At 44.4% G+C, this 16,860-nt stretch overlaps 1 protein-coding gene across 1 annotated transcript in view; it reads right to left on the minus strand.

Moving 5' to 3' along the window:
* grip2b (glutamate receptor interacting protein 2b) overlaps positions 1–16,860 on the minus strand; it is a 190,285-nt gene that overhangs the window by 14,137 nt on the left and 159,288 nt on the right. The window contains 3 exon segments of the mRNA XM_039015456.1: positions 2,863–2,980; positions 5,202–5,358; positions 6,556–6,744. Of these exon segments, the coding sequence (XP_038871384.1) occupies positions 2,863–2,980; positions 5,202–5,358; positions 6,556–6,744 (464 nt within the window).

A 16,860-nucleotide genomic window follows, 5' to 3' on the forward strand; every position in this document is an offset into this window, starting at 1 on the left:
AGTAGAGTAGAGAGTAGAGTAGAGTGCAGAGTAAAGCATAGAGTAGAGTAGAGCATAGTAGAGAAGAGTACAGAGTAGAGTAGAGTACAGAATCGAGTAGAGCACAGTAGAATACAGAGTAGATTAGAGCATAGTATGGTACAGAGTAGAGTACAGAGTAGAGTAGAGCATAGTAGGGTACAGAGTAGAGTACAGAGTAGAGTAGAGCATAGTAGGGTACAGAGTAGAGTACAGAGTAGAGTAGAGCATAGTAGGGTACAGAGTAGAGTACAGAGTAGAGTAGAGCATAGTAGAGTAGAGTAGAGTACAGAGAAGAGTAGAGCATAGTAGAGTAGAGAAGAGTAGAGCATAGCAGAGCAGAGCAAAGTAGAGTAGATCAGAGTAGAGTGGAGTACAGAGCAGAGTAGAGTACAGAGTAGAGTAGAGCACAGTAGAGTAGAGTACAGAGTAGAGTAGAGCAGAGCATAGGGTAGAGCATAGTAGAGTAGAGCATAGTAGAGTAGAGAGTAGAGTAGAGAGTAGAGTAAAGCATAGAGTAGAGTAGAGCATAGTATAGTAGAGTACAGAGCAGAGTAGAATATAGTACATAGTAGAGTAGAGTAGAGCACAGTAGGGTAGAATACAGATTAGAGTAGATCATAGTAGAGTAAAGTAGAGATTAGAGTAGAGCATAGTAGAGCATATTAGAGTAGAGTACAGAGTAGAGTAGAGCATAGTATAGTACAGAGTAGAGTAGAGCATTGTAGGGTCGAATACAGAGTAGAGTAGCGCACAGAGTAGAGTAGAGCATAGTAGAGAGAGCATAGCAAAGTAGAGTAGATCAGAGTAGAGAACAGTAGAGTAGAGTACAGAGTAGAGTAGAGTACAGAGTAGAGTAGAGCATAGTATAGTCGAGTAGAGCAGAGAACAGTAGAGTAGAGTACAGAGTAGAGCATAGTAGAGTAAAGTGGAGCATAGTAGAGTAGAGTACAGCGTAGAGTGCAGAGTTTAGTAGAGCAGAGAGTCGAGCATAGTTGTAGAATACAGAGTAGAGCATAGTAGGGTGGAATATAGAGTAGAGTATAGTAGGGTGGAATATAGAGTGGAGTCAAGCATAGTAGGGTGGAATACAGAGTAGAGTATAGTAGGGTAGAATATAGAGTAGAGTAGAGCATAGTAGAGTAGAGTACAGGGTAGAGTAGAGCATAGTGGAGTAGAGTACAGGGTAGAGTAGAGCATAGTGGAGTAGAGAATAGTAGAGCATAGAGCAGAGCATAGCAAAGTAGAGTAGAGCAGAGTAGAGAACAGTAGAGTATAGAGTAGAGTAGAGCAGAGAAGAGGTAGAGCAGAGAAGAGTAGAGGTAGAGCAGAGAAGAGTAGAAAAGCCAAGACACCCGGACCCCTTAAATAGCAATACATTTGATCACTCCTATGTCTTATAACACATAATAAAGTCATGTAAGTTCTGTAAGTTCTGTTTTCCACTGACATAAAAATAGAACACACTCCAGACAGAGACTCCAGTACCTGGCAAGGTAGCTACTGGAGGGGTTTCAGTACATTTATAATGGACTCCACAAAGTTCCTCAGGATGCTTCACAAATCACGCCTTATTGCCAATTTAGGGCACTACCAGGGTCCATAGGTCTCTGGTCAAGAGTAGTGTACTACATAGTGAATAGGGTGTCATTTGGGAAGCATTCCCAGTCTGTAAATATATCATGTGTATGGGACCACTGGGAACTGTAGACTAACTTGCCGGAATAACATTATACTGGGAACTGTAGACTAACATGCCGGAATAACATTACACTGGGAACTGTAGACTAACATGCCGGAATAACATTATACTGGGAACTGTAGACTAACATGCCGGAATAACATTACACTGGGAACTGTGGACTAACATGCCGGAATAACATTATACTGGGAACTGTAGACGAACATGCCGGAATAACATTACACTACTTTAACGACCAAAGCAGTTTCCAGCTGGGGTCTGAAAATGCGAGCAGAAACTAAAAATTGTCGATGTCCACCTGTCTTTTTATTGACATCCTGTACAGAAACAGATCCAGGCTATATTTTTTATTATAAACTGGGTGGTCGAGCCCTGAATGCTGATTGGCTGACAGACATGGTATATCAGATCGTATACCACAGGTAGGACAAAGCATTTATTTTTACTGCTTTAATTACATTGGTAACCAGTTTATAATAGCAATAACGCACCTTGGGAGTTTGTGGTATATGGCCAATATAACACGGCTAAGGGCTGTATCCAGGCACTACACGTCGCGCATAAGAAAAGCCCTTAGCTGTGGAATATTGGCCATATACCAAACCCCTTGGGCCTTATTGCTTAAATAGTTCCTGTGGTGTTCTGGTATTTTATTAGGATCCCCATTAGCTGTTGCAAAAGCAGCAGCTACCCTTCCTGGGGTCCACACAAAACATGAAACATGACATAATACAGAACATCAATAGACAAGAACAGCTCAAGGACAGAACTAGCATACATTGTTTGTTAGTATGCAGTCTTTCCATGAATGTCTCTATGTTACTGTGACCATGCTAGACCCAACACAACAGGACACCAGCAGCAGGAGTGGAATAACAAATAGACACCTGGATGTTCAGTATGTGTGCCACTGTATTCCTGCAACTTCCTGTACTGTCAAATTCTGCTCTTTGGTCTTATTGGTTCACAGAGAAACTTTTTCCCCTTTGGAATTGACATGGATCTAAGTATGCAGGACCTGTTCTTCACTTTTGTTCAGTCTCTTATCTTCCTTGTCAGGTGTGTGTCAGATTCCTCCGTTTTTAAAGGTTCAAGGGCACTTGCTTGTCTTAATTGACCCTGGTCAGTTACTGTAGTAATACCTCTATCTCTCTGAGCAGCTCAGACTGTCCACAGGTCTCCAAGTCTTCCAGGGCCTGACACCAGAAACTGTCCTCGTGGTCTAGCGTGATGCCGTCATTATGAGGCTGGCTGGTGTATCTGTGACAACACAGGAAGGTGTTAAACGTTACATGTTAGATGAAGCAGTACGTACATTCGTGATGTCCTCACTGTGGAGCCGGCTGGTGTATCTCAGTCAAGACAAAAAGGAAACAGAACACGTGTGACATGTTAGACGAAGCGGTCCTCATGGTTAAAGATGGCGCCGCGGTGGGTAGCTGCCATTTTACAGGCTCCTGACCAATTCTGATATTTTGTGGTGGTTTTTATGCTGATTTTAACTTTGTTTTTGTACATAATATTTAAGCCACAGCTTCTGGACATCAGAACAGCGATGACTAACCTCGATTTGGATGAAGATTTCTACTTCAACTGTCACGCTCGCTATCCTCAAACTCCCTGTCATAAATCAACCAAGGCCCAGCGTGCATGTCGTTCCACATCTTTTAATAGGAGTGAAACCTTAACAAAACAAAAACAAACAGGTAAACAGCAAAGACCGTGACGCAACCGAGGTGCACAGAAACACACACGGAAAATAATAATTACCCACAACATTAGGTGGGAAAAAAGGCTGCCTAAGTATGATTCTCAATCAGAGACAACGATAGACAGCTGTCCCTGATTGAGAACCATACCCGGCCAAAACATAGAAATACAGAAACCTAGAAAACAAAACATAGAATGCTCACCCCACATCACACCCTGACCTAACCAAATAGAGAAATAAAACGTCTCTCTAAGGTCAGGGCGTGACATCAACGAGTTGGCAGCTGTGGATGTACCGCTCGTTCTGGACCAAGCCCTAGTCCCAAGGACTCAAAAGCGACAGCGCAAGAGAGGCAAACGAGTGGACTCCCTGACAAGACTACGTCGGCGATTAAATAAATCGCCTCTACTCTCCAATCTATTGGTGAACGTAAAATCACTAGAAAATAAACAGGATGAGCTCCGTTCGAGACTATCCTATCAACAGGACCTGAAGAACTGTAATATCCTAGATTTCTCAGGGTCATGTCTGAATAAGGACATGGATAATATGCAGCTTCGGGTAAGGTTAAGGGGGAGGTGTGGTGCGCAATCTCTAATATTATGGAAATCTTGAGGTTCTACTCGCGTTAGTTAGAGTTAGAATAGCTTATGACCATATTATTTATTTACCACCACAAACCAACGTTGGCACTAAGACTCAACGAGCTGTATAGGGCCATAAGCAAACAAGAAAATGCACATCCAGAGGCTGTGCTCCTTAGTGGCGGGTGATTTTAATGCAGGGAAACTGAAATATGTCTTACCTCATTTTTACCAGCATATCACCTGTGCAACTAGAGGCGAATAAACTGTAGGTCTCCTTTACTCCACACACAGAAATGTAAACAAAGCTCTCCCTCGACCTCCATTTGGAAAATCGGACCATAACTCTATCCTCCTGATTCCTGCTTACAAGCAAAAACTCAAACAGGAAGTACCAGCTCAATACGGAAGTGGTCTGATGAAGCGGATGCTAAGCTACAGGACTGTTTTGCTAGCACAGACTGGAAAATGTTCCGGCATTCATCCGATAACATTGAGGAGTTTACCACATCAGTCAAGTGTATCGATGACGACGTTCCCACATTGACCGTACGTACAATAAGCCTCCATTTCAGAAATACCAACGTTTCAACAGCAATCTGCCTTCATCAGAATTTATTAACGGCTGTGCTGTCATGAGGGTTGCACAGGACTTTGTGTACTATCTAGAAAAACCCTGCAAATATGGGATACTGTCATCAGCCTTCCATTGTTGCTACCTGCAAAGAACTGGTAAAGTCATTGGGTTTCTCATTGAAGCAACCTAGAAAGACCGGATACTGTTATGGGGCCTACCATTGTTTCAACCTGCAAACACCGGATACTGTCACGGGTTCTTCCATTGTTTTCCAAGAATTCCCAGGTTTTCTAGAACTCCTGGTTGGAGGATTGTTAATTATCTACTTATTGCTTCCTGATTCCAGGAATCTTCCAACCAAGATATCTGGTAAACGTAGGAATTTGGGGAAAACGTACCAGAAATTTCCAACACTAGTTGGACCTGCTACTACCATGAGGTCTCCAGTCCACAGTGAGTTTGACCCTGAATGCTTATATGAGATGTGCATATCACCTACACACTTTACAGTGTCCATAGTGAGTATAGTATACAAGGAGGGGTGAGATGTGAGGCTTGAGGATGTCCTAAAATGTACCCCGTACAGGGGGTCTCCACAGTGAGTCTTACCCTGACGGTTTGTCCCAGTCGTCTTCACTGAATCCCCCATCACTAAAAGGGTAGTTCTTACTACGGCGGGCCGGGGGTGGGGGGCTGTTCCTTTGCTTGGCACTCCTCCACTCATGGGGGTGCAGGGCAATGCCTGCTGCCTGGTGGATGTAGGTTCCTGCAGAGGGAGGGAGGGAGATGGGCCATAGAGAGTTAGATAGACACAACATAGAAAGAGAGAGAGACAACATGCTCTACACAAACGAGACAACAAATGGAAGGACCATGAAAAAGAGGTGGATAGGGTATAATAAAACAACTATATTTCTATTTGTCAACCTGTTAAAAGGAAACCTGGATGATAGCATCATGGCTGAGGTTGTCTGGCCCTGATCTCCCTATAGACATCCTGTATAGGTCTACTACTGGTCTCCCTATAGACATCCTGTATAGGTCTACCACTGGTCTCCCTATAGACATCCTGTATAGGTCTACCACTGGTCTCCCTATAGACATCCTGTATAGGTCTACCACTGGTCTCCCTATAGACATCCTGTATAGGTCTACCACTGGTCTCCCTATAGACATCCTGTATAGGTCTACCACTGGTCTCCCTATAGACATCCTGTATAGGTCTACTACTGGTCTCCCTATAGACATCCTGTATAGGTCTACCACTGGTCTCCCTATAGACATCCTGTATAGGTCTACCACTGGTCTCCCTATAGACATCCTGTATAGGTCTACCACTGGTCTCCCTATAGACATCCTGTATAGGTCTACCACTGGTCTCCCTATAGACATCCTGTATAGGTCTACCACTGGTCTCCCTATAGACATCCTGTATAGGTCTACCACTGGTCTCCCTATAGACATCCTGTATAGGTCTACTACAGGTCTCCCTATAGACATCCTGTATAGGTCTACCACTGGTCTCCCTATAGACATCCTGTATAGGTCTACTACTGGTCTCCCTATAGACATCCTGTATAGGTCTACCACTGGTCTCCCTATAGACATCCTGTATAGGTCTACTACTGGTCTCCCTATAGACATCCTGTATAGGTCTACTACTGGTCTCCCTATAGACATCCTGTATAGGTCTACTACTGGTCTCCCTATAGACATCCTGTATAGGTCTAATACTGGTCTCCCTATAGACATCCTGTATAGGTCTACCACTGGTCTCCCTATAGACATCCTATAAAGGCCTACCACTGGTCTCACCTTGGCTGCCATAGCCAGTGTAAATTCCTGAGCCATCCCAGGACTACGTTATAACACCATGTATAAGTATACCACTAACCCCAGCTTCAACCCTGGCCCTAACCATAACCCTACCACAGATTTCACCATGTCTACCACTAGTCTTTACCTTGGCTTCCGTAGCCGGCGTCGATGCCGGATCCATCCCAGGACTCCATGGCAGAGTCCACACTGGGTATGGTGGTGGAGTAGATCTCTGACAGCTTGTTGGTCTTCTGAGAGTCTGTCATGTCTGATATGTCTTCTGTGTCACTCAAATCATTCTCCATCTCTCCATCCTTCTTCTTCTCGTCTCCTACTGAGGGAGGAAGAGGGAAACATCTATTCAGAGAACTGTCTTTGGGTATTGTCGATACTGCTCATTTACCAAATTTACCAGAATATTCTGTCATTTTAATAAGGTAATCTATGGTAAATTTGGTAATTTATACTTGAATAACTTTAAAAAAGGTTCTCCCTCGCCCTCCCTTTGGCAAATCTGACCATAACTATATTCTCCTGATTCCTGCGTACAAGCAAAAACTAAAACAGGAAGTACCAGTAACACGCTCAATAGACTGGAATATGTTCCAGGATTCATCCGATAAAATTGAGGTGTTTACATTGACCCCACAGTGACCGTACATACAGTACATACCCAAACCAGAAGCCATGAATTACAGGCAACATCCGCACTGAGCTAAAGTTTAGAGCTGCTGCTTTCAAGGAGCCGGACACCAGTCGCGAGCTGCCCAGGTTAACATTCACTATGGCCGTGGAGCCATCTTGTTGCCATCCAGTCCTGGTTAAGACCATAACGGCTCATAATGATGAGCGGAACAGAGCAAAAGGAATGGCATCAAACACCTGGAAACCATGTGTTTGATGTAGTTGATACCATTCCACTGACTCCGCTTCAGTCATTACCAAGAGCCCGTTCTCCCCAATTAAGTTGCCACTAATCTCATGTGGTTAAGACTAACACTGACTCAGTCTATACAATTTTAGACCATTGTGTAAATGTACTTGCCTTACTTGTTTTATAATAGTTTGTCATTCTGTGAATACATACATTTCCTTTGCGTATTAGCATTACCAAGTATCACAGATTTCAATATGCTCACTAAAAAGGTTATTTTGAGTTTGAGCAACGCAAAAACTGACAGCAGCTTTTTTTAAATGGACAGCCAAAGGCTTGTAGAGGAAGAAAAAAAACTGAGCTTAGAATACCCGTTCTGACTCGTGAGCCTGTAAAGCAGCACAAGCCTCATGGCCCTGTTGACTTGCAGAATCTAGTCTACCCTGCACTGTCTGGTGTGGAGCACACACATGCCCCCATCAAATGTCTGTATGACATATTATGTGTGTGTGTTTATGTAATTCATTGATTGATTAAGTTAGTTAGTTAATCAATTAATTAAGCCAATTTGTATATCGCTGATTCATGATCTATGTTCGGGTTCGTGCAGATATCCAAGGGTTTCTGACATTTAGTAATGAGACTGATGATGTAATAATACATTAATAAGTGACTGTAATCGATAAGATATGAAAATATCTGAAGAGATATATTCGGGAAATATAAACTCTTTAAACATTTTCCCGTGGTGCTCCGACTTCCTAGTTAATTAAAGTTACATGATTAGTTTAATCGCATAATTAAATTACAGACAGAGAATTGATTTGATAAATTAACAGTCTTCACATTTAAAACTTCTTCGGGATCAGTGTGTCCCTTCCACGGAACGGTTGAGCTAACGTAGGCTAATGCGATTAGCATGAGGTTGTAAGTAACAAGAACATTTCCCAGGACATAGACATATCTGATATTGAATTTTGAACATGAAAAGTTATTAATAAACAAATTAGGCACATTTGGGCAGTCTTGATACAACATTTTGAACAGAAAAGCAATTGTTGATTGGATCAGTCTAAAACTTTGCACATACGCTGATGCCATCTAGTGGCCAAAATCTAAATTCCACCTGGGCTGGAATAATACATTATGGCCTTTTTCTTGCATTTCAAAGATGATGGTACAAAAAAAGTACAAAAGAACGGTTGTTTTTTTCTTTGTATTATCTTTTACCAGATCTATTGTGTTATATTCTACTACATTCCTTTCACATTTCCATAAACTCCAAAGTGTGTCCTTTCAAATGGTACCAAGAATATGCATATCCTTGCTTCAGGGCCTGAGCTACAGGCAGTTAGATTTGGGTATGTCGTTTTAGGCGAAAATTGAACAAAAGGGCTAATCCTTAAGCGTTTTTTGATGATAGTCAACGCTATGACATTAACCTAGGCAAGTCAATTAAGAACAAATGATTATTTACAATGACGGCGTACCAAGAGGCAAAAGGCCTCCTGCGGGGACGGGGGCTGGGATTAAAATAAAAATGTGGGACACATCACAACAAGAGAGACACCACAACACTACATAAAGAGAGACCTAAGACAACAACACAACATGGCAACAACATGACAGCACAACATGGTAGCAAAACAGTATGGTAGCAACACAGCATGTGGTAGCAACACAACATAGCAGCAGCACAAACATGGTACATTGTTAGGCACAGACAACAGCACAAAGGTCAAAAAGGTAGAGACAACAACACATCACGCGAAGCAGCCACAAGTGTCGTTAACAGTGGAAAAAGAGGGAAGAGCTAGTCGCATTAGAAGGGCTGGGAGATAAGGAAGTGTTTGACGGGCAAGGGGGCGAGGCTGAGTCAAATAGGAATCTTGACTTAATGAAGGGGTGATTAAAGAGCTCAGCCATACGCTCCTTGTCAGTAACAACCACATCATCAACATTAAGGGACATGGGCAGCTGTGAGGAGGAGGGTTTATTCTCCAGGTCTTTAACCGTTTTCTAGAACTTCTTGGGGTTAGACCCACAGAGAGAGAACTGCTCCTTAAAGTAACTAATATTGGCCTTCTGGATAGCTTTAGTATACTTGTTTCTCATATGCCTGAATGACAGCCAGTCAGCCTGAGTATACTTGTTTCTCATATGCCTGAATGACAGCCAGTCAGCCTGAGTATACTTGTTTCTCATATGCCTGAATGACAGCCAGTCAGCCTGAGTATTTGTGTGCAGAGCCTCTCGCCAAATAGTGCTATTGAGGTGGAGTAACTCTGCCAGATCGAACCAGGGGCTGAACCTGTTTTTAATTCTCATTTTCTTTATGGGGCCGTGCTTGTTAACAATAGCACTGAAAAGATAAAAAATAATCTTTGACAGAGGGGGATCAAGCTGATTCTATACCAATTTCCAGGGTCCAGGTCATGAAGGAAGGCTTGCTCATTAAAGTTTTTCAGCAAGCATCTATGACAAATCAGGACAGGTCGTTTAACTGAGCAGCCATTACGAACACAGGCTGTAAAACAGTGATCACGAAGGTCATTACAGAAAACACCAGACTTATACCTATCAGGATTATTTGTGAGGATAACATCAAGGAGAGTAGACTTTTCTGGGTGCTTGGGGTCATACCTTGTGGGATTGGTAATAATCTGAGAGAGATTTAGGGAGTCCCATTGTTTTAAGACTTGGTCAGGTAGTTTAAGCATGTCCCAGTTTAGGTCACCTAGCAGGACACATTCAGGGGCCAGGAGAGAGCTTTGGACAAGTAGGGAACAGGCCGGTGCTGCAGCCAACAAAGAGAGACAAAGGTTATAACCAGAAAGGTAAACGTCAGTGTTCAGAACACTCTTTCTTAATCATGTCTCAGTAATTACTAACACATCTGGATTGGAGCTGTGAACCCACACTTTCTATTGATCAATTAGGTAACACAGTTCTAGTGTTAATGATCAGAATACCCAAGCTTTTACGAGAGCAGAAATCATCAGAGCACAAGTCAGATTTAGGGCTAGCAACAGTAGACAGGCCAGGCTGTACTATAGCAACAGTAGACAGGCCAGGCTGTACTATAGCAACAGTAGACAGGCCAGGCTGTACTATAGCAACAGTAGACAGGCCAGGCTGTACTATAACAACAGTAGACAGGCCAGGCTGTACTATAGCAACAGTAGACAGGCCAGGCTGTACTATAGCAACAGTAGACAGGCCAGGCTGTACTATAGCAACAGTAGACAGGCCAGGCTGTATTATAGCAACAGTAGATGGGCCAGGCTGTACCAAAACAACAGGCCAAGGTGTACAAGTATATTTCCAGATATCATCAGCGGTAATACAATCAGGGCACGGCAGAGGACAGGGAGAGCTCTGCAGTGTTGATTTTTTATGACATTTGAATGTGCATCAGATGGCAACAATATCATACTGTACAGCAATTTCATCAGGTAACATGAATACAAAGCCAGCGAGAGGTGGTTAGAATGGGATGGGAGGCCAAAAGATAGTGTAACCAATAGAGAGTCAGAGTCGCGAGTGACGGAACAAACATTATCTGTCGGGTAAACAAGCAAGTTCATAGTCAACAAAGCAAACAGGGGTCACGAAGCAAACAGCACAAAGCACAAGAAAAAAGCAAAATGGCTTGGGACTAGCTATTGTAAGTTCAAAGAGTCACTCTCCCCAACAAAATAACATGAGAGAGTAGCGCTCTATGAGTCCAGTAGGCTATACACATTTAATTGAATAAAATAAATAAATAGCAGGCCTTTGCTAGTTAATTAAAGTGTTTCTGAGTAAAGCTCACATAATATGACTCATAAGCTAATTAGCCTACATAAAAATTCAGATTAGTCCAAAGATCAGAAAATAATATATATAGTAATTCAGATGAGTTGAAAGCTCAGGGGAGAGGGGGGGAGTGTGGCGGGGGTACCTGTACCAGACAGTGGGAGACAGGCCAGGGCAGACAGTGAACAGATCGCCAGGTGGGATACAAGCAGCAGTGCAGCAGGCAACAGGAGTAGGACTCACACCCGCTTGGGAATAGCTTTAGTCGGGAGGCTGAGTAGGAGAGGAGGCGTTAAACCTTACCAGACCGGTGCGGGGTGGAGCAGATGAAGTGTCCGAAGTGAAAAAGCTAAATGGAAAACGATGGGCGAAGACAAAACCAAGACACAGGTAAAACTGCTAAATTCCAAAGCCAGATCAAATGACAATTCAAGTAAAAAGTGAAAAGGTAAATTCTGTTCCAGCAGCGTACTTCACACGGGCCTTAGACACTATCAACCATGCACAACTTCTACACTCTCTAAGCAGACTAGGCACTTCAAAGCACATTTGGCTCTTAATCCGCAGCTACTGCATCAAACAGTCAGTACAGGCTGGGGTCCCCCAAGGCAGAGTCCTAGCCCCACTCCTGTTTGTTCTCTGCACTAGACAAACCTGATGCCATCTAGTGTTGAACCCATCCAAAATGTAGACGATCTGACCCTTTCTGAACATCTCTCTACCAGGCCAGATGCAAGCTTCTGTGGGAAAACAGTCACAGCATGGGATCAGACAAACTGCCTCACAGCCAATGAAAACCAAAGACAGGGTTTATTATCTTCAGGAAGCCTCAAAACAGATGGACTCCTCCTCCTGTTGTCCTGAACGGCGAGGCAGTGGAACGTGTGGACACCTTTAAGCTCCTTTGGGTTGCAGCTCTCCTATGACCTCTCATGGGATGCTCAGGTCAGATACATGCTGAAGAGGGCCCAGGGCCAGGAGCGTTGGTCTTCAGATGTTCTGACCCACACATACAGTACCAGTCAAAGGGTTTGGACACACCTACTCATTCCAGAGTTTTTCTTTATTTTTTACTATTTTCTACATTGTAGAATAATAGTGAAGACATCAAAACTATGAAATAACACATATGGAATCATGTAGTACACAAAAAAATTGTTAAACAGAGATTCTTCATAGTAGCTACCCTTTGCCTTGATGACAGCTTTGCACACTCTTGGCATATAGTAAAAATAAAGATAAACCCTTGAATGAGTAGGTTTGTCCAAACTTTTGACTGGTACTGTATATGACATTTACATGTCCTGGAATATGCTCTGCCTGTACTGGAATATGCTTCACCTGTCCAGGAATATGCTTCACCTGTCCTGGAATATGCTCTACCTGTCCTGGAATATGCTTCACCTGTCCTGGAATATGCCTCACCTGTCCTGGAATATGCTTCACCTGTCCTGGAATATGCCTCACCTGTCCTGGAATATGCCTCACCTGTCCTGGAATATGCCTCACCTGTCCTGGAATATGCCTCACCTGTCTTGGAATATGCTTCACCTGTCTTGGAATATGATCACCTGTCCTGGAATATGCTTCACCTGTCCTGGAATATGCCTCACCTGTCCTGGAATATGCCTCACCTGTCCTGGAATATGCATCACCTGTCCTGGAATATGCCTCACCTGTCCTGGAATATGCCTCACCTGTCCTGGAATATGCTTCACCTGTCTTGGAATATGATCACCTGTCCTGGAATATGCTTCACCTGTCCTGGAATATGCTTCACCTGTCTTGGAATATGATCACCTGTCCTGGAATATGCTTCACCTGTCTTGGAATATGATCACCTGTCTTGGAATATGACCACCTGTCCTGGAATATGCTTCACCTGTCTTGGAATATGCTTCACCTGTCCAGGAATATGATTTACCTGTCCTGGAATATGCTTCACCTGTCTTGGAATATGTTTCACCTGTCTTGGAATATGCTTCACCTGTCCTGGAATATGCATCACCTGTTTGGGCAGGTCTCCCAAAGCTCCTGATGAAAGACATGGAAGGCCTTCAGAGAAGATGCGGACGTATCATCTGAATACCCTGAATGACACATTCCCTAGGCTGGAGGCAAAAAGAGACGAGGCCACAAGATGAGAGTTCACTTGTCTACTGAAGGAGGGGACCCATCCCACATTCCCGAGGCTAGAGGCAAAAAGAGACGAGGCCACAAGACGAGAGTTCACTTGTCAACTGAATGAGGGGACCCATCCCACATTCCCTAGGCTGGAGGCAAAAAGAGACGAGGCCACAAGACGAGAGTTCACTTGTCTACTGAAGGAGGGGACCCATCCCACATTCCCTAGGCTGGAGGCAAAAAGAGACGAGGCCACAAGACGAGAGTTCACTTGTCTACTGAAGGAGGGGACCCCTCCCACATTCCCTAGGCTGGAGGCAAAAAGAGACGAGGCCACAAGATGAGAGTTCACTTGTCTACTGAAGGAGGGGACCCCTCCCACATTCCCTAGGCTGGAGGCAAAAAGAGACGAGGCCACAAGATGAGAGTTCACTTGTCTACTGAAGGAGGGGACCCATCCCACATTCCCTAGGCTGGAGGCAAAAAGAGACGAGGCCACAAGATGAGAGTTCACTTGTCTACTGAAGGAGGGGACCCATCCCTTTTGCTTGGCTCTGACCACAAAACCAAACCACAGCCAATCAGCTGTACAAAAAGACACCAGCTGAACTTTCTGCCTACAGCGTATAGACTTACCCTGTAGTGTAGCTGTGGCCATTTCTTCAATTCGTAACTGGAATGTGCAAAGATATCTGAACTTTTAACCCAAAAATAAATCACTTTTTAGATCACTAGTGTGTTTTTATGTACACTGCCGTTCAAAAGTTTGGGGTCACTTAGAAATGTCCTTGTTTTTGAAAGAAAAGCACATATTTTGTCCATTAAAATAACATCAAATTGATCAGAAATACAGTGTAGACATTGTTAATGTTGTAAATTACTATTGTAGCTGGAAACGGCTGATTTTTAATGGAATATCTACATAGGCGTACAGAGGCCCATTATCAGCAACCATCACTCCTGTGTCCCAATGGCACGTTGTGTTAGCTAATCCAAGGCCACTAGGAGTCATTTTATAAAATGAAACCTTGAAAGCTAACAAAACTCTGGTAGTTTACTGGTAAATTCTTTTTCATTTTTTTTCAATTGCTAACATGCATTGGTCAAAACTGAAGTCACATTGTCAAAACTCTTCACACAATCAGCGAAACAAAAGTGTATGTGGACCAAACTGTGAATCATTTTCCATTGCTTTCACACAACATGCATTCAATGACCACATTTTCCCGAAATCCATCAACTCTTTTGTCCTTCATACTCCACCACCTGTAAAACTATATATTTGCAGCACATGTTTTCAAATGCTAACACACTGTTTCCAAAACGGTTAAAAACACATTCAAAACAGAATGATGGGAAATGTCGTTTATTTCTGCAGTAACCAGACTGAAACATATAGAAAATCTCAGCAGAATATTTAATCATTCCAAACAAAAGGTAATTGCAATTTCAGCTGAAAGCCTACCCAAGTGTCCTGTTTTTAGTCTCGTTACCAAACAGACAAAAGAGGACGGCTTCAGAATGATTTAGTTTGGAAACATGGATCAAGGAAGACAGGTTGGTGGGGAGAGAAGAGTGGCAGGGAGAGGGAGAATGTGTAGAGGACAACGGAGAGGAAGACAGGTTGGTGGGGAGAGAAGAGTGTCAGGGAGAGGGAGAATGTGTAGAGGACAACGGAGAGGAAGACAGGTTGGTGGGGAGAGAAGAGTGGCAGGGAGAGGGAGAATGTGTGAAGGACAAAGGAGAGGAAGACAGGTTGGTGGGGAGAGAAGAGTGGCAGGGAGAGGGAGAATGTGTGAAGGACAAAGGAGAGGAAGACAGGTTGGTGGGGAGAGAAGAGTGGCAGGGAGAGGGAGAATGTGTGAAGGACAAAGGAGAGGAAGACAGGTTGGTGGGGAGAGAAGAGTGGCAGGGAGAGGGAGAATGTGTGAAGGACAAAGGAGAGGAAGACAGGTTGGTGGGGAGAGAAGAGTGGCAGGGAGAGGGAGAATGTGTGAAGGACAAAGGAGAGGAAGACAGGTTGGTGGGGAGAGAAGAGTGGCAGGGAGAGGGAGAATGTGTGAAGGGCAAAGGAGAGGAAGACAGGTTGGTGGGGAGAGAAGAGTGGCAGGGAGAGGGAGAATGTGTGAAGGACAAAGGAGAGGAAGACAGGTTGGTGGGGAGAGAAGAGTGGCAGGGAGAGGCAGAATGTGTGAAGGACAACGGAGAGGAAGACAGGTTGGTGGGGAGAGAAGAGTGGCAGGGAGAGGGAGAATGTGTGAAGGACAAAGGAGAGGAAGACAGGTTGGTGGGGAGAGAAGAGTGGCAGGGAGAGGGAGAATGTGTGAAGGACAACGGAGAGGAAGACAGGTTGGTGGGGAGAGAAGAGTGGCAGGGAGAGGGAGAATGTGTGAAGGACAACGGAGAGGAAGACAGGTTGGTGGGGAGAGAAGAGTGGCAGGGAGAGGGAGAATGTGTGAAGGACAAAGGAGAGGAAGACAGGTTGGTGGGGAGAGAAGAGTGGCAGGGAGAGGGAGAATGTGTGGAGGACAAAGGAGAGGAAGACAGGTTGGTGGGGAGAGAAGAGTGGCAGGGAGAGGGAGAATGTGTGAAGGACAAAGGAGAGGAAGACAGGTTGGTGGGGAGAGAAGAGTGGCAGGGAGAGGGAGAATGTGTGAAGGACAAAGGAGAGGAAGACAGGTTGGTGGGGAAAGAAGAGTGGCAGGGAGAGGGAGAATGTGTGAAGGACAACGGAGAGGAAGACAGGTTGGTGGGGAGAGAAGAGTGGCAGGGAGAGGGAGAATGTGTGAAGGACAAAGGAGAGGAAGACAGGTTGGTGGGGAGAGAAGAGTGGCAGGGAGAGGGAGAATGTGTGAAGGACAAAGGAGAGGAAGACAGGTTGGTGGGGAGAGAAGAGTGGCAGGGAGAGGGAGAATGTGTGAAGGACAAAGGAGAGGAAGACAGGTTGGTGGGGAAAGAAGAGTGGCAGGGAGAGGGAGAATGTGTGAAGGACAACGGAGAGGAAGACAGGTTGGTGGGGAGAGAAGAGTGGCAGGGAGAGGGAGAATGTGTGAAGGACAAAGGAGAGGAAGACAGGTTGGTGGGGAGAGAAGAGTGGCAGGGAGAGGGAGAATGTGTGAAGGACAAAGGAGAGGAAGACAGGTTGGTGGGGAGAGAAGAGTGGCAGGGAGAGGGAGAATGTGTGAAGGACAAAGGAGAGGAAGACAGGTTGGTGGGGAAAGAAGAGTGGCAGGGAGAGGGAGAATGTGTGAAGGACAACGGAGAGGAAGACAGGTTGGTGGGGAGAGAAGAGTGGCAGGGAGAGGGAGAATGTGTGAAGGACAACGGAGAGGAAGACAGGTTGGTGGGGAGAGAAGAGTGGCAGGGAGAGGGAGAATGTGTGAAGGACAAAGGAGAGGAAGAGATAAGGGCCACAATTATTGACCATGTTGTAAACCATGTTGTAAACCATGGTCTCTCTTTGAGAGAGGCCGGTTTAAGGGTGCAACCAACCAGCGTTCAACAGTTGCATCAACTGTACACATTTTCCGGCAAAACAACAGGTGAGATGTGCATCCGTCAATGATTATTGAACTACATATTACAGTACAATAACAGTATGGTCACATTTTTACATGTACTGACATTTTGAAATATATTGATTGTTTTGTGTTT

Source organism: Salvelinus namaycush, chromosome 20, assembly GCF_016432855.1.
Source record: "Salvelinus namaycush isolate Seneca chromosome 20, SaNama_1.0, whole genome shotgun sequence".
NCBI lineage: Eukaryota > Metazoa > Chordata > Actinopteri > Salmoniformes > Salmonidae > Salvelinus > Salvelinus namaycush.